The sequence below is a fragment of the Corvus cornix genome, chromosome 3, assembly GCF_000738735.6.
Source record: "Corvus cornix cornix isolate S_Up_H32 chromosome 3, ASM73873v5, whole genome shotgun sequence".
NCBI lineage: Eukaryota > Metazoa > Chordata > Aves > Passeriformes > Corvidae > Corvus > Corvus cornix.
This window is the reverse complement of record NC_047056.1, coordinates 112,313,797-112,339,285: the sequence shown is the minus strand read 5'-3', so window position 1 is coordinate 112,339,285 and position 25,489 is coordinate 112,313,797. Positions and strand designations below refer to the sequence as shown.

Here is a 25,489-nt window from a genome sequence, read left to right as displayed (position 1 = left end):
GATTGGCTCCGATTCCCGTCACGTGACCCGGGAGGCTCCCGGGAGGCGCTTCCGGCCCATCCCGCTCCACCGGCGGCTCCTGGGAATCCCGGGAATCTTGAGGGGCTCGGGGGTCCTGGGGCTCCCCCACCGCCCTGACCCTCCCCCTGTCAGCACCGAGGGTCTCCTCGAGCCGCCCCATCCGCTCCCCTCTGCAGCCTCCTCCCCACAGCCCCGGTCGGGCCCTGAGGGAGAAGGGGGGGCCCTGTGAGGGTCTCTCCCGCTGGCCGCATCGCTCTCCGTGCCCAGAGAGCCGCCGCCACCCCCAGGTTATGTCCCCGCCTGCCCGGGTGGGACCGCACAGACCCTCCCCGGCTTTCCCACCCCGGCCCTGCCGCTGTTCCCGAGGCTCCCCCCCGTTTTTCCCAGTGAGTTTTTCCCAGTGAGATTTTTCCCAGTGGGTTTCCCCCGCCTTCCCCTCCAGCATGGAGTTCGCCGAGCTGATCAAGACCCCCCGAGCCGATAACGTGGCGCTGCACCGCCCGTTCCACCCGGCCGTGGAGGGGACGCTGTGTCTGACCGGCCACCACCTCATCTTCTCGTCCCGGCGGCACGACAACGCCGAGGAGCTGTGGCTGCTGCACTCCAACATCGACTCTATCGAGAAAAGGTGATGCTCCCCTTTCTCCCTGCCTGCCCATCCCTAATGCCTTGCCTCGGGGTTGGGAAGCGGTTGGAAAGGCTGGCTGGCACCTCAGCTGTCCCAAATCCAGGCGTGGGGAGCAGGAAGGATGCTCTGGGCATGGACGTTGCCTTAAGCTGTGCCACGGGAGGCTCGGGTTGGGCATCAGGAGGAATTTCTGCACAGAAAGGGCGATGAAGCATCGGAATGCCAGGGAGGTTTGGAGTGCCTACCCCTGGAGGTGTCCAGGGAAGGACTGGAGGTGGCACTCAGAGCTCTGGGCTGGGGACAAGGTGGGGTCGGGCACAGCTCGGACTCAGTGATCCTTTTCCAACCTCAGTGATTCTCTCAGCGCCCAGGGCAGGGTTCTGCTTTTGTTTGGATGTTCATGTTTGATGTTGCATCTGAAAGGTTGAATTTTTGCCACAGAGTCAGAGCCTTTTCACCCCTTTTGCTCTGTGTTCGTTGTTCAGTGGGTTCATCTGCCCCTGCAGCCCTTTATAAACGGTGCAGCTGCCTGCTGTGCAGAGAGATGGAAATCAGAGCACTGCTGCAGGGGTTTGCTTTGTGTCACCGACCAAAACTGCTGGCACAAGTGGTCTCTGGACTTGCTCAGCTCCAAATCAGTCTCCTGCTGCTTGACAGCATCGTCCCTCCCTTCTGCAGCTGCTTATGGGATCAATAACCCTGTAACAATGTGCTTTTTGTGGTAAAGCTGAGTCCTAGCTGCAGAGCTCCATATTTTTTCTTGCCCATCCTCTTTTTATTACAGAGACTTCAGAGATTTATCCTTTTCCCCCTCATTTGTGCCTTACCTGTACCATTGTCCCTCATCAAGGTCTGCCCCACCTCACCTGGTCATTGTCTTCTGCTCCCTCCCCTTGGTCCTTTTTTCAGCTTGATGGTAATACTTCATTTTTGTATTAATTACAAAATCCTTCCTCTGTTTTTAATGCCTGCTAAGGAAATCTGGTAGAACAGAATCCCTTTCTGCCAGCAAGACTGGAACATTCAGGCAGCAGAAATTAAAAAAAATAGAGTCTGGAATGGGGGAGTTGCTGGGTGCTGATTAAGTTTGTTCCTGATTTCCCTGAGTGTTTCTGAGAGAGGAAAGGAGCCGAGGGGTGGAAACCCCAGGGAATTTCTTCCCATGCTCAGTCCTCAGAGTGGTTTGGCCTCACCCCTGTTACTCCTTGTACTAAACCAGCCATAACCCCATTTTGAAAATTAATATTTACAAGCCTTTCTTTCTGTTTTAAATTTTTTTTAATGAGTTTAGCAGCAGTTCTGGTGTAAGTTAATCCCAAATAATCAAGGAACATGGAGCTCTGAGGAGGGAGTAGTGCACTGCTGGCTCAGGATGTGCTTTACGACAGCTTTACTCTGTGTGCAGATACTCTCAGCCCTTATTTGCCAGAGCAGACCCTGAAAGTTGTTTTGTGTGAGTGTAACTGCAGTGAAACTTGGCATGTAAAGGGATAACAGGAATTTCTCCATGCTGGAGAGAATAACAAGACCCCCAAATCAATGTAGATTTTAGGAAGATCCAGTTTGGTGCTGCTTCAGGTTCTTAGTGCACAACGTTGTGCCAGGTGCAGAAAATCTCTTGTCCCATTTAATTCTATGAAGGTTTTTTATACAAAGTGGTGTTTTCCCTAAGTATCAGAGGATCAAACTCTGCTCCTTGAACTTTTGTAGCTCTTTAAGTGACTGAAATATGGCTGATGAGGGCTCTGAGCTGCTTTGTGAACAGAGACTTTTCTGGGGGATAAGACCTTCACTGCCCTGAGGTCTCCAGAGCAAATCGTGGCACTGCAGGTGTCAGACACCAAACTTTCCTGTTGAATCATAAATCCCAGAAGGGTTTGGGTTGGAAGGGACCTTAAAGCTCATCTCATTCCATGAGTAGGGACACCTTCCATTATCCCAGAGTGCTCCAAGCCCCGTCCAACCTGGCCTTGAGTACTTCCAGGGCTGGAGCAGCCAAAGCTTCTCTGGGCACCCTGTGCCAGGGCCTGCCCACCCTCCCACTGGTGTAATATTTGTCATGTAATACCTCCACTCCCTGCCACAGCCAAAGGATGGAATAAACGGACATAAAACCAAACTTGCAAATGGCAAATAATGAGTTTTAATAATGTGATTTATGATTTAGCAGGTTCGTTTCTTTATTTTCTTGTAAGGTGCTGCTGCAGGCAAACTGCCACTAATGGGATTTTGCCTTGTAGAAAGAGCTGTGGCACTTCTCTTGCCTTAGAGGATCCTGTTTTTATGGGACTCACTTCCTGTCTTGCTGTAGGTTCGTGGGCTCCTTGGGCACCATCATCATAAAATGCAAAGATCTGAGGATTATCCAGCTGGACATCCCAGGGATGGAGGAGTGTCTGAACATCGCCAGCTCCATCGAGGTGAGGAGTTACCATCAGTCAGAAAACCTGCAGGTCTTGAGCTCACCTCAGCCTTAACAGCTTTTTTTTTTCCAGTTAGGAAGGTTTTCATTCATGTTTTGGAAGGCAAAGGAGAATCTGGAATATTTCACAGGGGGTTGTGGGGTATTTCCCAGAGGTTTTGGACTCCCCATCCCTGGAAGTGTCCAAGGCCAGGTTGGACGGGGCTTGGAGCACCTTGGGATAGTGGAAGGTGTCCCTGCCCATGGCAGGGGGTGGAATGGGATGAGCTTTAAGGTCCCTTCCAACTCCCACCTGTGATTCCATGATTTCTCTTGCCCACACAGGCGCTTTCCACCCTGGATTCAGTCACCCTCATGTATCCGTTCTTCTACCGGCCCATGTTTGAGGTCCTGGAAGATGGATGGTCCTCTTTTCTGCTGGAACAAGAGTTTGAGCTCCTCAGTTCAATGGTGAGTGGGATTTGAGGGATTTGCCCAGGCACTCAGATATTCTGTGAACTCTTTCACCCAGCAGTGGCTGGACTGGAAATCCTGGATGGTTAAAAATCCATCTGGTGCCTGGGTGAGAAGTGAGCCTTGTTGAAATATTCCCTCTGTAACATCAGACCTTTGTTTGCTGTTTCACCTTGTACTAGTGGGGGTTTGAGGCCTTTCTCAGGAAATCACAAAGGTAGGAAATGTTTTTGGCCTTTGGGGATGGTTCTCTAATTGGAAGAACAAATTGAAATCCTTTGGCCTGGCTTTGTTGTACTTAACTTTGATCTGGAGTGGAGTGAGATGAATCTTTGTCAAACCCTTCTTTGAAATGACATTGGTTTTAAAAAATTGCTCTTTAGGAGGATGACAATGAAGATGCCCAGTTTGAAGCACTTTTTCCTTTAGTTGATGCTGGGGAAATATTGAGGAGGTTCAAAAAGCAGGAAACTTCCAGTCCTCTTTCTCCAGGTGCTCTTGAGTACATTGATATTGTTTTGGTACCTGAAGGGTAGCAATTCTTGTGGCATTGCCTGTTGTGTCTCTTCTTCAAATTTCCTTTTAGGATGGCTGGATTTGGTAGAGTGGGAACTGTCTTGGGTGCAGGAACCTGGTTTAATAATTCCTTAGATTTGCATCTCTGTGTTCCAGGCCTTTGTTTCACATCCACTCTGTGCTCTTGCTCCATCAGCTCAGGTTTCTGAGCCCACAGCCATTAGTGCAGCATCCAAGAACATTGATTTTTTTTTTTGTTTTAATTTGCTTTTATCTGCAGCCCAGCTTGTCTGCAGCCTGTATCACTTCCTGGCTATGAGCAATAACTGAATAATGTGATCAGCTTGACCAAATTCAGTTGATGAAATCACCAGAAAATTAAAGGGGTTCAGAGGCCTTGCTATTTCTGTCTCATGATTAAAGCACTCTCATGTGTCTTATCTTCCTCTGTCTTCCAGAGACAGACCAACTGTCTGTTATCATATCCAGCACATGGATTCATTGATGTGCTGCTTTCTTCCTTATTTTTCAGGGATTTAAGACTGCATTTGTCAATCTCTTGCCTTTCTGAACATACTCTCCTTTGTAAGAATTACATTTAAAAACCTCATTGCCTTTTAGCACCACGTTCCCAGGGCAATCATTCATTCCTTTAAAATCTCCACATCTGGCAGCTGTTGAGTTATTCTTGGCTTTTCACCCAAACCCTCACATTTTGAACAAAATGGTGTCAAAAGCCACCTTCCAATGATTTACATCTGCTGAACAACAGATGAATGTCTTGTTGACCAAATAAGTCTTGTTCTGTAATGACACTGCCTTGTGTGACAGGCTGGAACAAGGAAATGGCTGATTTAAATCTTTCTCCCAGAAGTCAAATGAGTAGAATTCCAAAGGTTCCTGCCTCTGCTAAATCATCCGTCTGGATCTGTACCCTCCCCAACAGGGTAACAAGTCAGAAACTGGACTTCACCCACCCTACAGCTCTAGTACTGTGTTAAGTCCACATTTATCTGCTACAGGAGAGTTGTTTTCAGACATGGACACACTCTCTAATGGCAAAGTGAAGTGTAAAAGTTAATATTTATTTTTAAAAGTTCGTCAATACATTAAATATTTAGATGATATAATATGTAATTTGTATTCTTCACTGCACAGTGAGGGGCTGAGTGGAATTCAGAGTATGTGCAGGGGGTTCGTATTTTCTCTGAGCAGTCAGAGGAGAGCCAAGGGGTTTCTCTTCTGCCAAATTCCACAACTGCAGGACACTGCAAACTAACTCTGGAAATTCATTATCCTAAAATGAAGTGGAGAGGCCATGAGAAGTTTGTACACTGGCAGTGTAATTAACAAAAAGGTATTTTGTTGCCAAGAAAATCACTTACTTCATTCTCCTTTTCTTTCCCCCTTTATTCCTTTTTCTTTCATGTTTTCTTTCCCCCCTTTTTCTCTTGTTTTCTTTCCCCCGCCTTTTTTCTTTCCCCCCTTTTTCTCTTGTTTTCTTTCCCCCGCCTTTTTTCTTTCCCCCCTTTTTCTCTCCCTGTCTTTTTCTCTCTTTTCTTTCCTTCCCCCTCCCCCTTTTTCTCTGTTTTCTTCCCCTTTTTAGCAGGAAAGATCTCAGGGTTCTGAACAATTCAGTTGTGCTTCGTCTTTGTATTGGAGCTTCTTTTAAAAAGCAGAACTTTCTGTGTTTGGGCTCAGGTTACAGTGGTACTTGTGAACCATATTTTGCTCTTTCCAGACAAGCATCAACTTTTACATCTGTTCTGTTGCTGTCCATGCCCAATCTGATCCCAGCAGGGCTTGTTCCTTGGGAATGGCCTCTGGCATTGCTGCTTTGCAGGATCTCCCAAGGTCCACGCTGGGTTCTTGACTTTTTTTTGAGGCCTGTTGGCAGAGCTTGACTTGTGTCCCAATGTTTTGTGGAAAACAACAAACAATCTCCTGGCAATTACAAGTTTTAGGAGGAAGGATAGCTTGGGCATTTGGGAATCAATATCTCCATAAACTAGTATCAGGACAAGAAAAGTAGAAATCTAAGAGTTGATCCTGTCCTGGGTTTAAGAATCACTCCTTTCTTTGTTCTTTGGAGTTTTCTCCCTTTCTGCTCAGCCCTCATCCTTTTGCTGCTTCTATCCTTAGCTTTTTTTGATTCCTAGAAGCTCAGGTGTCTTGCTGGGAGGATTCAAGGTTCACTTTGCACTCCCTGAGTTTCACACAGCACAATTACCTGGTGATAGCTGAAGGTGAGGTCCCCCTTCATCCCTTTCCCTGCAGTCCTTCTGCTTCCTCTGCTGCTGCCTCCCTCTTCCAATTACCTGTGGCCCTTTTTGCTTCCAAATTCCAGCCAGGCCTAAGCTAAAGAGAGTTGATTGGGGCAGTCTGGAGCTCTCACTGCAGAGGTTAACGGGATCTCTGCAGCAGGAGCTGTTGGAGGGAAGACAAATGGTGCCAAGTGCTGCCAGGCTCCTCCTCCTTCCCATGGAAATGACACCGGGATGACATAATGGGATCATCTGTCTCTGGTGTAAACGGGGAGGAGAGCAGATTGTGGGCAGGGTTAAATTACCACAGTGGGAGATGAATCAGGTGCTGCTCTTCCATTCCTTTCCATACCCGTGGTGCCTGTGACAGCCAGTCTCAAACATTCCACAGAGTTCTGGTTTTGCCTTCTCCCATCGTGTGGCAGTGAGGCTTTTATCAGTTTGGTATTCCAGATCCATGCATATTTTTTCATGGTAATCAAATTGCACAACATCCTATGTAAATTAACATAGACACCCCAAAAGTCCTATTAAAATCCCATTGTTGGTGCATTAAAAGCTGGAGCTGTGACCAGCCACATCCCTTTTGTGACCCAGAACCTTTCATCTCTGCTCATAACACGATGGCCAGAGGCAATTTGACTTGGCATCTGGGACAAGCTCTGCTTTTTATAAAATGGAGCTGTTCAGAGGAGCTGTTTGGAGGCTAATGAATAATGAAATAAGGTTGTGGCAGGGATGGTGCAAAACTGTCCAGCTGGGTTCATGCACAAAGGCAGCAATTGCTGCTATTGATGCTGGTATTTATTTTTTTCCCAGCATCTTTCTTAGGCTGCCACCAAAAAGGACAGTTTTCCTGTCTCCTAGGCCACACATCCCATGCCTTGGAGCTGCTGCTGATGAAACAGTGTTGTGAGTCAGATCACCTTGTTCAGCAGATGGAAAGGCTTCATTGCCAGAAAACATTCCTGAATTGATCCCAGTTTTCCACTGGACCAGTGAGCCAGTCATGTGGGTTTATATAAGCAGGTAGCAATCAGGAGTGTGGCAAGATATAGTAAGGATCTGGAAGAAAGGAATTCTGATCAGAGATGTGCAATTCATGCAAATTCAACCAACAGACTTGAGCTGATGTAGGTTTTATGTGTTTTGTCACGGCCTAGTTTGGCTGCTGTGCTCTTCTCTCACTTTGTCCTAGCTGCCTTATCCCTCTGCCTTTTTGTCTGCCTCAAACTTTGTTTGAACTCAGATGAGCAGAGGTTTGATGGATCTCTCTGGGGTCTCTCCCTGCTGCAGAATCTCCACGTTGACCTTTTTCCCTGAGCTGGAGCCAAGGCTTGTGTGTGACCCTGGGTATCAGGTAGCTGGAATTCTCATGCCAAGTGCCTGTGAGGTGTCACATTCAGCCCTTCTTTCCCAAGGCTTTGGCTGTTGGAAGCTGGAGAAGTTACGTAGCAGGAGCTCATGACGAGCCCTCGGTGCTTGGCTGCTGGGCTGCTTCCAGAAGGTGCTTTTGGAGCAAGAGCTGCAGCTGAGCCCACAGAAAAGAACCAAGCTGGAGATGTTTAAATTGAAATTTTAACCTCAAAGCAGCTTCAGCATCTGGAGTTGGTGGAAATTCTTGCCTTTCTGGGCCATCTTTGTCTTGCGAACTCTTCTTTCAGTACAGGTGGAAGGTTGGGCCCATATTCCCTGTACCTAAACGAACTTGTTGTGAGAATACATTTCTCTGTGGGGTTTCCCCTTGCTGTCTGCTGTGCCTGTGAAATAATTTAAAGCCACAATCACCCATTTCTGCCCACGTGGGCTTATTTTGTGCAGTTAGAGGATGTAGATAAACCAGAGGGGGAACTGTTGTTCAAGACCCAGAGGCACCTGATCATTGTTCCATTGCTTACAAGCTTTATCTGCACTCTGAGGAATGAGCTTCTGGGAGCTGCTGCAAGGAGATGATTGCAGGGAGCACCAAGGGATGTGCTGGAAAACTTAATGGGTCAACAGCCCTGTAAATGGATGCTTAAAGGACAATTTGTGGTGCAAATGGAACAGATCACAAATGTGACTCCGTGTGTGCTTTATCCTGTGCATGGAAGTCTTTCTTCCCTGTTACCTCTCCCATACAACAAGTTTTCTGACACAAAGCTGTGTTCTGGTGTTTTTCAGACCAATGAATGGCGTCTGAGCTGTGTCAACAAGGAATTCTCTGTGTGTCCCTCCTACCCTCCAGTTGTCATTGTCCCCAAATGCATCGATGACGAAGCGCTCCGCAAAGTTGCCCTGTTCCGCCATGGCGGCCGCTTCCCAGTGCTAAGCTACTACCACAAGAAAAATGGGATGGTGAGCTGGGCTTGAGGGGTGGTTGTGCCTGAAGGAGGTGTGGGAATCTGTTTTATGCTCTGGAATTAACAGAGCTCCTGGTTTATTTTCCAACTTCCTCAGTGAAGCTGGGTCTGGGTGATGGAGTGAGTAATCTCCATCCTAGAAATAGCCCTTAATCTGCTTGTTTGGGAATGTCATGGCAGGAGCTTGCTTACAGCGCTAAGAGCAAGATGGGGCCTGTAAAGCCACTGCTGGCACCCTGACTGGCTGTGCCTGCCAAGAGTTTTCATGGAAAGGATGGCAGGAGCCACATTGTCCTGTCTGTGAGTGGTGGGTCCTCGTCACAGCCGTGGTGACAGCAGAGCCAGCGCTGCTTCTGCTGTGTGACTGTGCAGGGAGGAGCAGGGCAATCTGTTCTCTGAGCCTGGCAGGGTAACTCGGTTCAGGAGTAACAAAGTCTTGGTCTTGCACAGACTTCCTGACAAGCCAGAATCTAATGGAGTGACTGATACGTTGTAATTAAGAAATGCACTGTATGAGACTGTTGGGTAATTGTGTCTCTTGCCGATATAACCAGTTCTGAGGGTGCTGGGATGGCCAACCTGCAGCTTTTAAACTTGATACAGTCTCCTCAAATGCTTTAATGCCTTCTCCTGTGACCAAGATTCGTAAGCCTTGAATTTGAACTGTGTAGTCTGACTCAGAAGTACCTTGGGGTTTTCTTTGCTTTGCTTTAGAAGCAGCCAACCACCTACTCCGTATCGGTTGTGCTTTTTGCTTTTTCTCAGCTCAACAGAAAACCATCAAAGGAAGATTTTTCCTCGATTATCTCTCCAAACTGTGCATGTTTCAGGTGTGAGGAGTACAACAGTATTTGGCTCGGAGTGTTGGAGTTGTGACAGTAAAGCTGTCACTCTCATTGCCCTCCTGCCTCTGAGTTCTCAGCTGTAGCTGGGGTTGCTGACTGGCTACCCTCACATTTTAGTTACGATTTGAGCTGCTGGGGTGCTTCTGAATTGAAAGGCATTTACTAAAGAGAAATCTCAGCTCATCAGTCTGTGGACTTGAGGTTTATTAATCCATCCATGGGTTAAAAATGTCACCTTTAACTCACGAACAATTCAAGCGTTTTAAGAACAGAGTTGGGAAGGGACTTTGAAAATGACATTCCTGAAAGAGTTGTTTTCATAGAATCACTGGATGGTTTTGGTTGGAAGTATCCTTAGAGGCCATCTAGTTCCAATTCCCTGCAGTGGGCAAGGATGCCTCTTAGTGGATCAGGCTGCTCATGGCCCCATCAAACCAGGCCTTGAACACTTCCAGGGATTTATAACACTTCCAGGGTTTATGAAGGAGCCATCAGCAGGAAGGCAGCTCGGTAGTTCACAGAGATGGTAGTTGAGGCATAACTGAAGGGATACAGCCTCTAAGATGATGCCTGGAATTTAAAACTTGCCCAGCCAAATGATTGCTGGATTCAAGGATTTCTGGTTCATTTTTAAATACCTTCAGTCCTTGCGAGAGATCGAACTTAAAGCAACCGAAGTATTCAGGGCAAGGCTTGATGCTCAAGTGCATGGTGCCTTTCAGTCAGAATTCTCTCCACTTCCAGTGCCTCACTGATGGTTTTGTGTCTCCCCAGGCGATGCTGAGGAGCAGCCAGCCCCTGACGGGCACCAACGGGCGGCGCTGCAAGGAGGACGAGAAGCTGATTAACGCCACGCTCCGCTCGGGCAGGCGCGGCTTCGTCATCGACACCCGGCCTTTGAATGTTGCCCAGCAGGCCAGGGCCAAGGGAGGGGGCTTTGAACAAGAAGTCCACTACCCCCAGTGGAGGAGAATTCACAAATATATTGAGAGGTGGGTGAAATCAGGCTCTCCCCTGAGCTGGGCTGTGTCAGGTCGCACTGGCAGAGCAGTGATACCTCCACAAAGTCCTTTCTCTTTTAAGAAGAGTTGTGTATTCTGCTTCCTGGCAACAGGGTTGTGTTCCTTCTATGGCAAAACCAGGGTATGTGGATGATAAGGGGATTTTTGGTTTGGTTCCTTGTTCTGGGCAACCTGCTGCAGGTGTCAGCCATCAGGCATCATCCCCGTGCTGTTCCTTTTCCTGACCATCTTTAGCCACACTCCAGCCTTCCTGTGTTCCCCTTTGCACAGGAAGGAGCAGGTACCTTGCCAGAAAACTTCTGCAGGGGAGGATTTATTCTGTGGCTGTCACACTCCTCTTGTCCAGAGGATTTGGCCAGAGAAGCTCTGGCTGCCTCATCCCTGGAAGTGCTCAAGGCCAGGTTGGACAGGGCTTGGAGCAACCTGGGATAGTGGAAGGTGTCCCTGCCCATGGCAGGGGGTGGAACGGGATGAGCTTTAAAGTCCTTTCCAACCCAAATCATTCCATGATTCTGTGGTCCAGTACTTTTCACTGGACATCTAATATGCTTCAGTCATTTGCAGACAAGTTACTGAATCAAACAGACTAAAAGTCTTGCCTTGTTCAACTTCCCTTAAGCCTTAATTTTGGGGAATCCTTCTGCACAGACATGCAGTAATATTACTGGAGCTGTGGGCCAGCTCTTGAGGAGTTCAATAAGGAATTTCCTGGCAAATACTTGAAGTGTTTAGTTTTGCTTCTAAAGATTTTATGTGAACTTAAATTTGTTGCTGATTATTTACAGCATCAGAGAGAGGAGAATGAATAAACACAATATACAAACCCTAAATAATCCATGTCCTCGTTCCTATGCTACTCCTTGTGCTTTCAACAATATTTTCCTTTCCCCAAAGGTTTAATATCCTGCAGGAGAGCTTCATCAAGCTGGTGGAAGCTTGCAATGACCAGTCACACAACATGGACCGCTGGCTCAGTAAACTGGAAGCTTCCAACTGGCTCACTCACATCAAGGAGCTGCTGACTGCAGCTTGTCTGGCTGCTCAGTGCATTGACAGGTAAATCTCCTGCAGAAAGTCTTGGGTTGCTCATTCACTGGTTACAGATTGCTCATTAAATACCTCTGGCAGCATCAATAACTGCCTGCCGTGATCTGGTTCACTTGTACCCATGGAAGAGTCTGTTTCCTCATGGTGAAGGAATGTTCCTCCAATAAATCAGGAAGAGGGAGGAAACCTCAACTAAGGAAAGGTTTTGGATCGTGTGGTTAAGGTATATTTCTCTGTCTGTTGCAGCCAAGCTAATTTAGAGAGTTTTATTGAAGGTTTGGGTTAAAATGGGCCCATCTGAAATGGTGTTTGATGGCCTGGAAAAGGGGACACAGAGTTGTTGTTTTCTTTCTTTAAGAAGTCTTTTTTTTTTTTTTTTTCTTTTCAGCTGCAAATTTCCAATACCACACCTCACTTCCAGAGGTTAAAACAATGTCATCTCCTTGTTTTCCCCAGAAACTGGTCCAGTGCTTTTACCCTCTTGTATTTTTATCCCCACATCCCTTTCCAAGCAATCCTGCTCATCCCTTCTAAGTGCTTGTGACCTCTTTTAACCTGACATCTCTTTCACAAATGCTGCTGACTCAGCTGACTCGTGTTCAGACCTCAGGCTGCAGAGGCAGTGCTTGCTGTCAGGTGCCAGGGTTTGTAAGGCCAGATGCAGCAATCTACATGGGTTTTATCTGTGGCTCTGGGTGGGAAAAGCCCATCCCATAATTCAGGGAAAACCTGCCTTTTTATAGGAGCTGGGGAATATGTTCTGCAGGCACACGAGCAGCTGAAATGCAGTCTCAGTGGTGAAACAGCAGTGCTGCATTAAAATGGGAGCTCTGTGCTTTTTGAAAGCTCTGACAGTGCTGCTTTCATTACTGCCTGTGCCAGGAAAGGATTGCTCTGGATCAATAGTTTTATCTGGAATTCTTTCCTGCAAGCGTGTAATGGGAAAGATCAGTGATGAAATCCTTCTGGCTTGTTGGGACACTGGCTGATTTCATCATTTTTAACCTCAGCTTTGCTTTTTCTGTTTACCTGGAGCCATGGCAGGTCAGTTCCAGGTGCCTGACCTGCCTCACTCTGAGCCTGGAGGTCAGAGCTGGGCTGGCAAGGAGAGTTCTGTTGTATTTTCCATGGGGAGGGAATGGCTGGGACAGATCTTTCATCATCTTAAGGGCCTGAAAGATGAAAGGGGAAAATAGTGTTAGAAAATTAGTGTAGGGAGGGAAGATTTTGATTAAAGATTAGGGAGAAACTCTGTATTATAACAGTGGGGAGGCCCTGGCACAGGTTGCCCAGAGAAGCTGTGGCTGCCCCTGGACTCCTGGAAGTGTCCAAGGCCAGGCTGGACGGGGCTTGGAGCAACCTGGGATAGTGGAAGGTGTCCCTGCCCACGGCAGGGGGTGGAATGGGATGAGTTGCACTTCCAAGCTGTAACTCAAAGGGTGCCAATCCCAAAGAGTGAGACCCACAAAGGAGATCTCACCGTGCACCTTCTGTCAGTGTGGGAAAGGGTCTGGATTTCCAGCTTGCTCAGCAACTGAGCCTTAAGTGATGCAGAGCTCAAGTTACTGTTGGGGAGTATCCAGGTGAGATCCATGTGGGATCCATGTGGGATGGGGCTGCAGTGGTGGTAAAGAGCCAGCAAAACCTCACCACTGTCAACACTGGTGTCCATGGGATGTAATGGCATCCACTGGGATGGGTTCTGCTCATTCACACTCTTATCCCTTCCCACCTTTTTGTTTCCCAGGGAAGGTGCTTCAGTGCTAGTCCATGGCAGCGAAGGAACTGATTCCACGCTCCAGGTCACTTCCCTGGCACAGATCATCCTGGATCCAAGGTGCAGGACCATCCGTGGCTTCGAGGCTCTTGTAGTGAGGGAGTGGCTGCAGGTAAGAAATACCCTGGACAGAACAACAGCTTGTTCCAGAGACACTGGGGTTGGGAAATAGCCTGAGGGGCAGCCAACAGGTTGGGCCTTGTTGCAGCCCTGCTGAGTGTGAGTGTCCTTTGTCCTAAAGAGCAGCATCATTACCTGAGTCATTTGTCCTTCTGGTGCTCCTGGGGCCTCTGCCTCTCATGGCAGGTTTTTTGATTTTGGGGCACTGCCTGTTTTGTGGGCTCAGGGGGAACATCTATTATCAAGAATGGTTTGGGTTGGAAGGGACCTTAAAGCTCCTCTTGTTCCAACCCCCTGCCATGGGCTGGGACACCTTCCACTAGACCAGGTTTTGTCTTTTCCATCTCATTAGATAAAACTGTTCAGTCTAAACCACAAAACCTGAGTTGTGCTGTTTGTACCTTTGCAGTCTGGTCCTCCAGTGCACCCACCCCAGCTTGTTCCTGCTCACATTCTCTGATCAAACACAGCCTGAGAAAGGCAGGGAAAATGGTCACAGAGTCACAGAACCATTTCAGCTGGAAAATACCTTCCAGGCTGTCAAGTCCAACAGCACTGCCAAGGCTACCACCGACCCATGTCCCCAAGTGCCACATCCACGTGGCTTTTAAATCCCTCCAGGGATGGGGACTCCACCACTGCAGCTGTGCCAGGGCTGGGCAGCCCTTTCTATGAAGAAATTCTTTCTAACATCCAATTTAAACCCCCACTGGTGCAACTTGAGGCCATTTCCTCTCATCCTGTCCCTGTTCCCTGGGAGCAGAGCCCGACCTGCGCCTGGATGCCCCCTCCTGTCAGGGAGAGCCAGAAGATCCCCCCTGAGCCTCCTTTTCTCCAGACTGAGCCCCTTTCCCAGCTCCCTCAGCCCCTCCTGGGACTCCAGCCCCTTCCCCAGCTTCCTTCCTTTCTCTGGACATGCTCCAGCCCCTCAGTGTCCTTCTTCTTTTAGGAGGGGCCCAAAACTGAATCCCAGAATTGAGGTGCCCCAGCAGTGCCAGCAGAGGGATAATGGTTTCTAACAGCTTGTTCTGGCTGCCTGAGCAGCTGCATGGACAGAACTCACACTGAAGTGTTTTTTTCCATGCGTCCTCACATCCCATTCCTCTGTGTGTGTTGCTCTCCCTGATTCCCACCAGGCTGGCCACCCTTTCCAGCAGCGCTGTGCCCAGTCAGCCTATTCCAACAGCAAACAGAAGTGGGAGGCCCCGGTGTTCCTGCTCTTTCTGGAATGTGTGTGGCAGATCCATCGGCAGTTCCCCTGCTCCTTCGAGTTCAACGAGCAGTTCCTCATCATGCTGTTTGAACACGCCTACGCTTCCCAGTTTGGGACTTTCCTGGGAAACAATGAAAATGAAAGGTTGGTGAGGACGCTTGACTTGAATCCTTTAAATGTTGGGCTGACTTGGACTAAAAGTCACGGAATCAAGGAATGATTTGGGTTGGAAGAAGCCTTAAAGATCATCTCGTTCCAACTGTCTGCTGTGGGCAGGGACACCTTGCATTATCCCAGATTGCTCCAAACCCCATCCAGCCTGGCCAAAAATCTCCACCCATCACCAGTTTAGTTAGTTTCTCACAAAGAAACTCCTCCATAAAAGAATAACCAGCTGGAGTTTGATGTGAGTCACAGCTGTGGGAAGCAGACTTGTCCATGCAGGCCTGGAGGAGGAGGAGGTCGAGGCAGGCAGAGGCCACAGCTGGGAATTCTGTCCCTCGCCTGTGAGGGAGGAACGTGACTCTGTAGCCTGGTGGTCCTGACACCCCCAGGGGCAGCCCTGAGTGGGGCTGCTGGCTGTAGCAAACAGAGTGAAGGACTGGAGCTTCCCACAGCTGCCAGGGAGGTTAAGACTCCTGTTTTGAGCTTGGCAGTTCTGCCCTCAGGACTCCTGGCTCCAGTAAGCCCATGGCTGATGGTCTGCTGCTGAACTGAGGACCACTGGACAGGAAGGGAAAAACAGAAGTGATACTCCAGAGAAGGAAGGCAATTTAAAGCTTCCTGTAAACCTCTCTGTCCTTAAAGTAATCTGGGCTTAGCAGAGACTCTGCTACCTTCTGTGGGGCTGCTGAACCAGTCATCTGCAAAACCAAGTTAGACTTGAAACCAATAAGCTGAAATTTGGAGGAGTATTGAATGTTACATGTAATAACCTGCCTGTCACATCTGGGCACATCAGCCTGGGAGCACAGACAGGGGTTGAAGTCTGATGTTTATCTTGTGCTGTCTGAAGCACTCGCAGGAGTGGTGAATCTGCTGCCTGGCTGGCAGTTCAATTTGCCAGTGCAGGCAGAATGAGGCTTGCTGCAATCCAAGGCACAGGGATCCCTGTAACTGCTGGAGGTGGGATTGCCCCAGGAAAACAGCAGTGCTTGCTCCATGTGCTCAGTTCCTTGCTGCCACCAGAGGGACCTGTCAGACGTGCCCGTTCCAGCAATGACACTCCTTTTATGTGCTCGAGAGTTCCATTGCCATCCTTCCCTGATGCTGCCCTGCCCCACTTCCAGCTCTACCTTAACACAGGAGCCTGATCCCTTTCCAAACCTGGCACTCAAAGCGTTGTGAGGAGGTGACTGATTCTTCACCTGGACAGCAGGCAGCCAGCTTACAAGTGTTATTTCCCCATCTTTTATTCAAAACTAATTGTAATCAGCCAGGTTGAGTAAATTGCTTTAGGTTTACGCCCTGTGCTACGATGGTGAAGGCATTAACCTGAATTATCTGGGGGAGTAGCACATAGAGAAACTCGTGGCTGTGTGGTTCTGACAAAAGGAGCCTTTACAGATCCAAGTGTATAAAACTGACTTGTTCCTGTGGGTTTCTTAGGGCTAAACTGAAGCTGCCTCAGAAGACCATGTCCCTGTGGTCCTGGGTGAACAGGCCTGAAGAGCTGAGCAGGTTCCAGAACCCTCTTTATGAGGCCAACAGCCTTGTCATCTGGCCCTCCGTGGCCCCACAGAGCCTGCAGCTCTGGGAAGGTGAGCCAGGTTTGCTTTCCCTGTTGCAGCCAGTATCTCTTTTGTGATTATTTGTCAGACTTCATTGCTGCCCATTCTGGAGAATCCATGTGCAGTGGGTTCCCTGCTGCAGGAGCTTTCCCCATCCCATGGGTGCTGAGGAGTTCATGACAGTGACACAAGCAGGCTGCCGTGGCTGGGTGGAGACTGAAAATGGAGTGGTCTGATAAGTACAGGAGGAAAAGAGAATGAACCCCCTTCATTTTCCTTTAATTATCTTGTTTAATAGGATGGTGAACTTGGAGAGGAGGGGGGAAGCTCTTTAGGGGGGAGGGAGAGGGAAGGAAGTGTGAACTGTGTGCACACTGTAAGTCCTCTCTTACTTGAGAGCTGCTGGAATGTGAACAACCTTCATGAATTCCTCCTTGTTTCAAGAAACCCTTGTCACCTGGGTGTCTCTGGGCTTCCAGGTGTCTTCCTGCGGTGGAACAGGCCTTCCAGATTCCTGGAGGAAGCCGAAGAAGAAAGGATCAACATTATCAAGTACAACAAGGAGCTGCAGGCCAAGGTGAACGCGCTGAGGCGGCAGCTGGCGGAGTTGGAGACGGGTGAGGAGATGCAGGAGGAGCCCTGAGCTGGGCTTTGCCTCAGGCCTTTGCTTTCCAGCCCCCTTTACGTCGAGGAAGAAACGTGGAAAGTGCATGTTCTGCTGAGCCCTTGGGTACAGCTGACCCTCCCATTGCTGAGCCCTTCACTCCACAAACCTCCCTGCTTTTTGGGGAGGGGTTTTTGTTTTGTTTACAGAAGACACAGCTGGGCACAATGTCCCCTCTTGGCAGCTTTTCTGTCTCACGATTGGGTACAGTGTCAGCAGGAGCTGGAACTCGTTACCTCCAACTGTGTGGATGACCAGGATGGGCCAAGAGACAGGATGTCTCCAATTTATTTTGGACTTTTTCTGGTTTTGTTGAACACTCACAGGATTCAAATAGAGAGTTCTGTATAGATAAGGTAAAGGCATTTTGTCTGGAAGCACCTTTTCTCTCCTACAGTAGGTAAGGCAGCTTAGTTCTTTAATTTCCTAGGAAAACTAGAAATTGTTAAAATCAAATTACAGGTTCTGCCAGTCTACACAACACTCTCAGTAGCCTTCACGTCTCACACTTGGGGTTTTGTGTTCAGCATTGGCTTGGGGGCAGGAAGTTAAATACCAAACCAGAGCAAGACATTTCAGTGCAATACAGAATTGAAGTAGGGATTCTGCTGCTAATGTTTAAGCCATGACCTTCAGGTGGAATTGTCCCTCGTGGGCAAGGATCTCCTAAGGAATAACAAACTTTTTTTATTCTGCCTGGAAAACAAAAAGGTTTAGTAGTTGGTGGGGGTGTTCAGTTGCAGAACAGGGCTCGGAGCTGTCCTTTAAACCAGAGCCAAGCTGCCTTCTTGGGAATTCCAACCCTCCTGGCTGGGTTTGGACACCTGGCCAGCTTCACAGCATTGCCAGGGTGCAAGAGCAGCACTTCATTCACAGCTCAACAAAACACTTTCGTTGCACCTGATGTGCTTTTCCCTCTTGTGCTCTTATGTCCATGTTGTGAAACCTCAAAAGCAGCAGCTGGAAGTTCAGGTGACCTCACAGATCTGCTGCAGATGAAGGGGCCATCACACTACAAAAAATATTAAGAGTTTAGATGATTTGTAGCTGCTAAAACTGCATAAAGACTTTAGGGATAAGCTTTTTCCCATTTAACTTTGTATTTTGTAGCTTCTCTTTCTGTTTCTGTGGCTTCAATCTGCTTTTTATAAAATCAGAGTTCTCTCTAGTGATTTTTTTTCCTCCTTTAAAAAGACAGGTAGGAGTAGGTCTGAAATACTCAGAGGCATTTTTTTTTAGCTTGATTCCATGGGTAGCTGTACAGGATTGGGAAAAATTGAATTAACAGCAGCACATGTGGCTGGGATTATCCCGAAAAGAGCTTCCTTTTAGCCTGGTTCTGCTGGAACAAGCAGAGCTACAGTAGGTCAGTGGTGTGATCCTTCTGGAAAGTGTTCAGCTTCCAAGTTCATGGAATGAAGCTGCCTTTATTTAAAAGCCACTTCACACCAATTTGTGTGAAAATGCAGGATCTGCAGTTGTACAAGTAGCTGGGGAGGAACCTGCAAAAATCATGTAGCCACTAAGTATAGCCTAAGAAAATTCTATCATCAAGAAAATGATATAAAATTATGTGATAGTGGTCAAGTGCTACCTTAATACCTCTTCAGTCCTTATTTCCTTAATTATTTCCTTCTTGCCTAAGCTAAACTTAGCCCTGAAGTCCTTTGGCTTAAAAAGTAACAAGATCCCTTTTAAACCATTGCTTGCTTAAGGCAGAAGAGTGATTTCCCCCTGCTTGCAATGCCAATTTCTTTTTAGGTTTGGAGCCTTGTTGCCTAAATCCAGTCTGACACAGGGAATGCTGCTCAGGGTGGCTGGGAATCTGCTCTGCATGACAGGGGAGGCACAACTGGGCTGTTCCCTCCTCCAAATCCAGAGATTCCTCTGGGTATGTTGCTCATACAAGCCCTTAAAATGATTGTTCACCCGTTGAAACGATGTCTTTGGGATCTGCGCCTGCCTGGGTGGTGTTTCCCTACCCCATTCAGAATTTCTCCATCTGAAATCCATTATCCCCAGCCAGATGGGAAGGATTCAGAAGGCACTATTTTCCCTGTAATAGACTACACATAAAACACTCCTAAAGGTTATGCAATTCCCTAACACAGTAATTATAGATTGAGCTAAATAATAGAGAAGCAGAGAGGGTTTTTTTGGATCTAATTGCCTGGCTGCTCCAGCCTCTCCTGCAAACTGCAGGCATCCGAGGAAATTGGGAAACCAGCTGTGCCAGCCAACAAAAGGCAGCACATTCCCTCTGAGCTGGCATCAATTTCAGCCTCCACTTGTGTTGAATCCGCACCCAAGCACTGTGTGTGCCTTGGGAGTGTGGATCCCAGCCTTCCTGTGGCAGTTTATTCCACAATTCCGGGGCTGGGCAGCACCTTGTCCCTGCACAGCTTCTGTGGCACAGGCCTGGGAGGGCTGGCAGGAGACGGAGTGGGGATGGGTGGTGGTGTAGGCTCTCCTGGGAGAGGACACGTCCCAGAGCTCTCCTGCCAGGCTGCTCCCATGTTCCCACTGGACTTTCCCATTCCCAGTGCTTCCCAGGCTCCAGACTCACAGCAGAACACTCCCATGCTTTGCTTTGCTGCTTGCCTCTCCCCTATTTAATCACATATTTAATATCACTGATGGGTTTGCTCCTCTCAGAGGGGGATCCCTGCCCCGTGACACCCTTTTTGCAGATTCCCTGTCTCTTCCTGAGCTGTGGCAGTGCCCAGCTCTGGCTCCTCCCTGTGCCACTGCCTTACGCCCTCACTGCCACCCCACTCCTGCTCTTTTGCACACAATTTGTGGTACAAGCTGGACATTGAAAGCCCCATCTCCCAAGTTTTCGGGGCAATCCACAAGGACACTCTGCCATTTACCAAAAAAAAAAAAAAAAAAAAGAAGGGAAAAGGAACTAACTTGCACAGTTTTCATAAGGGAAATACGAAATATGTACCTTCACTATTTTGATTGTATTGATTAACTCTTGAATGTGGCGCTGGTTTTGACGTGCACTTTTGTCCCTGTTGCATAGGATCCAATTTCAAGTTGCACTGTACAGCGTTCTTGGTGTCTCCTGTGCGCTTTGCTAAAGCCTCAGGCAGTGCTGTCGTTGTGTGAGGGGTGAGGTGTCGGCCAGCACTGCCTGTGTTTGTCACAGCAGCACTGTGTGACGTGTGCTGTGTGTCTGTTCACTCCTGCCAGCTCAAGTGACGAGCGCGCTGCTGTCCCAACATCTGGAACTGCTCTTTGGACTTGGCTGCTGCGTCAGTCTTGATTTTTTTCCTGTACACTTTGAAATGGCAGGGCTGGGAGTTGTGTGCTGGTGTTAGGTAATTGCTGTCTGTGTACAGAATCCCAGCTGCTGCGGCGTGGAATTTACTGCAACAAGAAGAAAAAAAAAAAAGTAACAAAGCTGAGGAAAAAGAAGATGATGGCTCAAGGTTCAGCCGTTTGGGGGAGCAAAACAGATACAAAGTGGCTGTAAACTTTGCTGTAGATATGTTGAGACAATAGTAGATGTGTCTGTTTAAATTAAAACCTTGAAGACTAAAAAGTTCTTTAATTACACTGCTGAATCTTCTTTATTAGCGTGGCCTTCCCTTCCCACAGGAGCGATGTGGGTGGGTGTGACTTGGATGAAGCTTTTGATTGAAGTTTTAGCTCTTTTCAGCTCAATTGTGCTTTATTTTACAGCTGAACAGGCCCTGTGGTGGTAGAAAAGGGGTAAAAGGAGAAGGGTGAGACCCTGAGGCTGGGAGGGGCTTGCAGAGCTCTGCGCTCACAGTTTTGGTCCTTGGACAGCAGCTCTCCACATGATGGATTAACAGTTTGATTATCCAAGGTTTTATACTGGTATTGATCTTTTTACCCTTGTATTGATCTCCCCAAAGGAAGAAGGGCAGGGGTGTTCACAGGGGAGGTGTTTGGAGTGAAGCAAAGAAGGTGGATGCTGATAGGACAAGGGGAAGTGAGTGGTTTTAAACAAAACCAGGAGACCTTTAGATGAGATACTAAGAATAAATTGTTCCCTGTGAGGGTGGGGAGGCCCTGGCACAGGGTGCCCAGAGAAGCTGTGGCTGCCCCTGGATCCCTGGAAGTGTCCAAGGCCAGGCTGGATAGGGCTTGGAGCAACCTGGGCTAGTGGAAGGTGTCCCTGCCCATGGCAGGGGGTGGAATGAGATGATCTTCAAGGTCCCTTCCAACCCAACCCATCCTGTGACTGAAGTCCGTCAGTGACTGGGGTTACAGTTACCTGTTGGTTTTAGGGCAGGGGGTGCCCTAAAATTGGTGCCAGGGGAAGGAACACAAAAACCACAAACAGCTCCTGGGAAATGGAGGCTGGGAACTGTGGGAACTCCTGGATCTCTCCTGGCTGGTGAGTCAGGAGGCTGGGAACTCCTGGGCCGTCTGTTTCCCTGTGGCATCACTGTGGTCTCTGCAGCTCCTGGGGAAGGTGATGAGTTTTTGTGGCTTTCGGGGTTTGAGCAGATGGAGACTGGGGCTGTTTGTGCTGCCCTGCAGCCTGTGCAGCCCAGGAGATAATAACACAGGGATGGGTGCTGAAGGTTTTGATGTACAAAGATTGATACTCAGCCACTATTTGTGCAAAAAGTCCCAGCTGAAACAGAGTAGGTCTGTTTTAAAATATTCTCAGCAGTGATCAGGCAGTCTGATTTGGGTTAGACTTTATTTTTGGAGGGGAGGGAGAAAATAACTAAAGAATCATAGAACAGTTTGGGTTGGAAGGGACCTTAAAGCTCATCCCGTTTGGACACCTCCCACTATCCCAGGCTGCTCCAAGCCCATCCAACCTGGCCTTGGGCACTTCCAGGGATGGAAAATCCATCTGAACAAGTGTTGAAATTTTTCTTTAACCTTTTTTTGAGTCTGTTGGATTTTTCTCTTGGAGCTCCCAAGTGTTTTTGCTTAGTGCCACCATAGGAGTCTTTTCCATGCTGCCTGGTTTTGCCCTGAGCAGTGAGAGAGGAAACAATGAGGAGGAATTCCTGTTGCACTGGATGTAACTGGGGATGCTGGGCTGTGCTGGGCTGCTCACAGCCTCCCCTGCTGTGCAAATGTCACCACAAGCCCCTGGCATTTGTCTTTCAGAGCTCTGATTCTCTCTTGGGAGGGTGTTGCTGATGGCTCTGGATGCTTTATCTGATGCTGCAGGTCAGCTCATGGAGGGTTTTGCTCTTAAAGCTCCAAATCTTCTCCCTCAGGATCTTAAAATCCTGGCAGACATCCTGGGCACTGCACAGATGTAGTTACACCGCTAAAAACAGTGCAGTTGCTAAAATGAGGTTTCGTACAGTTAGTTGTAACCATTTACATGACCAGTTTGCACATCCCAGTTGGTACTGGTCCCACAGAGGGGACGATTTCAGGGCTGAAAGGTGTAGCCTGTGGTCGCTGTGTGAAGGAAAAAGGCTCTTTTGGCAAGTGGCTCATTCAAAGGTTCAAGAAAGAAAGGAAATCTGCTTCCTGCTGCTCTTTCCTGTCATGGAAAACATTTGTTGGGATGCCCCAGCAAGGTAAGTGCAGCATTTCTACAGGGAATTTTCTGGGTTTGGCTTTTAAGTCCTTGGTGGTATGAAATAAAACTTTGTGGCAGGAGTAAGGGCTGTTTCGGAGTTTATTTGGGGCTTTTTTGAGCAGAGGACTGCTTGCCTTCAAGTCTGTACTGTGCTCCATCTCATCCCATCCATTTCTTGGGGTTCAGCTTGAACACTTCCAGGGATGGGGCAGACATCCATCAGTTATTTTGGTGACAAAGCAGCACTTTGTACTACAGTGGGGTAAATACAGGGCTCTGGTTTCTACATTTCCCTCAGTCAGGGAATGAAAAAACCCCACAAACCTGTGCCTTACTGGGAAAAAGATTTTCTTCCAGAGATCCTGAAAGGGACACTTGTGCAATATCAAGCCCATGGAATGTCCTGGCTGCGCTGCCAGCAGTTGGCAATGCTGTCATTTCACAATGGGGAAGGTTGTGGCAATCCTGCATTAAAATTCTGTTCTGCTCTTCCCCACCTCTTTTTCCTCCTCACTTGTCCTGGTCCAGCTGTTTGTGATTCCACGTGGCACCAGGGATTGGAGAACTGTATGGAAAAGTGGCACAGCCAGGAGGGAAGAGCCCTGCAGGCTGAGTCAGCAGCTGGGGTGTTAAACGTGGCATCGATGCTTTGAGTAAATTAAGTCACAGGGAGGATTTGTAAAATGAAAACCCACATGGAGCTGCTGGAGCAAGTCCAGAGGAGGCCACGGAGCTGCTCTGAGGGCTGGAGCTGGGCTGGAACCAGACTGGGAGAGCTGGGGGTGTTCACCCAGAGAGGAGAAGGATCCAGGAAGGCCTCAGAGCCCCTTCCAGTGCTTAAAGGGGCTCCAGGAGAGCTGGAGAGGGACTTGGGACAAAGGATAGAGGGACAGGACACAGAAAATGGCTCTTCCCACTGCCAGAGGGCAGGGACAGATGGGATATTGGGAAGGAATTCTTGGCTCTGAGGATGGAGAGGCCGTGGCACATGGTGCCCAGAGAGACTGTGAGCTCAAAGAGGAAGAGGAGAGCAGGCACACCTCGACCCTTGGCACTGCCACGTTACAGGAACCCTGCACTGACATCTCTGGGATTGTCAGAGGGACCAAAGGCAGCTGCTCTGCACCAATCCCACACCGTGGGCAGAGCCTTGTCCCCTGCAGAGCAGGGAACCAAAGGGACAGCACATCCCTGATGTGTCTCCAGGTGTCCTGAAAGGCTGGGAAGAGCTCCTTGCCCTGAGCTCCCCAAGCACGGTGGGTGGTGAAGGTTTGCAGGTTCAGCAGGGCAGAGGGCAGAAGAGGAGACCACAAAAGCCCTGTGTGTGGGAGGGAGATTGAGCCTGAGGCTCTGGGCGAGGCTGCTGCAGAAAGCTTTGAAGGAGCAGCACTTGGATGTGGATCCATGGCAAGAGAGAGGAAGGAGGCAGAGGTGGAGAGTGGGGAGAGTGACAAGAACACTCATGGAGCTCCTGGAGCGATGGTGCCGTGCTGCCTGTGAGAGGAAAGATATTGGAACATCTTCTGCTCTCTTCCCCTTATTTGTGTCTCCAGTATTCCCCCATTAGTCTGTTTCTGAACCTCAGCCTGGCTTGTCATGTTTGCAGTCCCTTGGACATGGATTTATGTTTAAAAAATACCCCAAATCAGACAACAAACCAACCCACAAACGCTTAAAATCCAGAGAGCATGAAAAATACAGAACATACAAACTCCTCAGTAGCCTGTAACCCTCCCTCTCTCCCTGGAACACATTTGGGGGCATCTGTTGACATGCAGGGAGATCCTGTGAGCAGGATTGGAACAGGCTGCCCAAGGAAGCCGTGGAACTATTATCCTTAGAAGTATTCCAAAGGTGTGTGGATGTGGCACTTGGGGACGTGGTTTAGTGGTGGATTTGGCAGTGCTGGGGAATGGTTGGACTTGGTGATCTCAGAGGGCCTTCCCAACTTAAATAATTTGAGGACACACACAGGTGGGGACTGTCACAGAATCATAGAATGCTTTGGGTGGAAGGGACAATAAAGATCATCTCATTCCACCCCCTGCCGTGGGCAGGGACACCTTCCACTCTCCCAGGTTGCTCCAAGCCCCCTCCAGCCCGACCCGGTGAGTTACAGGTCTGTGCTGCCCACAGAGAAAGACACCCAAGGTGTCTTTGCTGCCCGCAGGGGTGTTCATGGGGGGAGTGTCGGTCTCAGCTGTTGTTGGAATGGCACCTGCACACTGCTCAGATGCCATCATCCTCCTGGGGTGGAGTTTTCCCCCCTTTAGGATTTTCTGCCTTCCCACGTTGACGTTTTCCCTCTTGTCCCCTTGAGCTGCTGCCTATCACATCCCGACAATCCAGCCTCTGTCCTCAGTCTCACCTTTCTTATCTTGCAGGGCTCTGTGCTGTTTCTCACAAGCTGGCAGCCTCCTCGGCTCAGGGAGGAGGGTTTTCCAGCTGGGCTGTATCTATCTGGGAGGCCTTGGATTGCAGCTGAACCTGGAGGATCAGGCAGTTCAGGGCCAGCTTTGCTGGATGTCCCATTTTGCGCCAGTTTAGTGCTCCAGGTGCTTCGCTTGGTCCTGGGGGAGGGAACTGAGTTATGGAATCACTCCTGCTTCCCTGTCAGTCTGGGGCATCTGCCATCCTGGTGTGGTCCAGGTCTGGGAGAGAGCTTTACTTTGTGTCCAGGGAAAGGAATGGAGCTGGGAAGGGGCTGGAGCAGCAGGAGTGGCTGAGGGAGCTGGGAAAGGGGCTCAGCCTGGAGAAAAGGAGGCTCAGGGGGGACCTTGTGGCTCTGCACAAGTCCCTGACAGGAGGGGGCAGCCGGGGGGGTCGGGTTCTGCTCCCAGGGAACAGGGACAGGATGAGAGGAAACGGCCTCAAGCTGTGCCAGGGGAGGGT

At 49.0% G+C, this 25,489-nt stretch overlaps 1 protein-coding gene across 1 annotated transcript; it reads left to right on the top strand.

Annotated features, from left to right (window-relative positions):
• MTMR9 (myotubularin related protein 9) lies at window positions 1-20,628 on the top strand. The gene is made up of 10 exons (XM_010411384.4): window positions 1-649; window positions 2,961-3,069; window positions 3,396-3,521; window positions 8,468-8,641; window positions 10,266-10,483; window positions 11,408-11,569; window positions 13,308-13,449; window positions 14,594-14,814; window positions 16,279-16,430; window positions 16,880-20,628. Exons 1-10 carry the CDS (start codon window positions 465-467, stop codon window positions 17,041-17,043), a joined length of 1,653 nt encoding a protein of 550 aa, XP_010409686.3. The 5' UTR covers window positions 1-464; the 3' UTR covers window positions 17,044-20,628.
• The last annotated feature ends 4,861 nt before the right edge of the window (window positions 20,629-25,489 follow it).

Coding starts and splice junctions, on each gene's coding strand:
- MTMR9 (XM_010411384.4), top strand. CDS start 465: ATGGAGTTCGCCGAGCTGATCAAGACCCCCCGAGCCGATAACGTGGCG. Junction 3,070..3,395: donor ACATCGCCAGCTCCATCGAG/GTGAGGAGTTAC, acceptor TTGCCCACACAG/GCGCTTTCCACCCTGGATTC. Junction 3,522..8,467: donor TTGAGCTCCTCAGTTCAATG/GTGAGTGGGATT, acceptor GGTGTTTTTCAG/ACCAATGAATGGCGTCTGAG.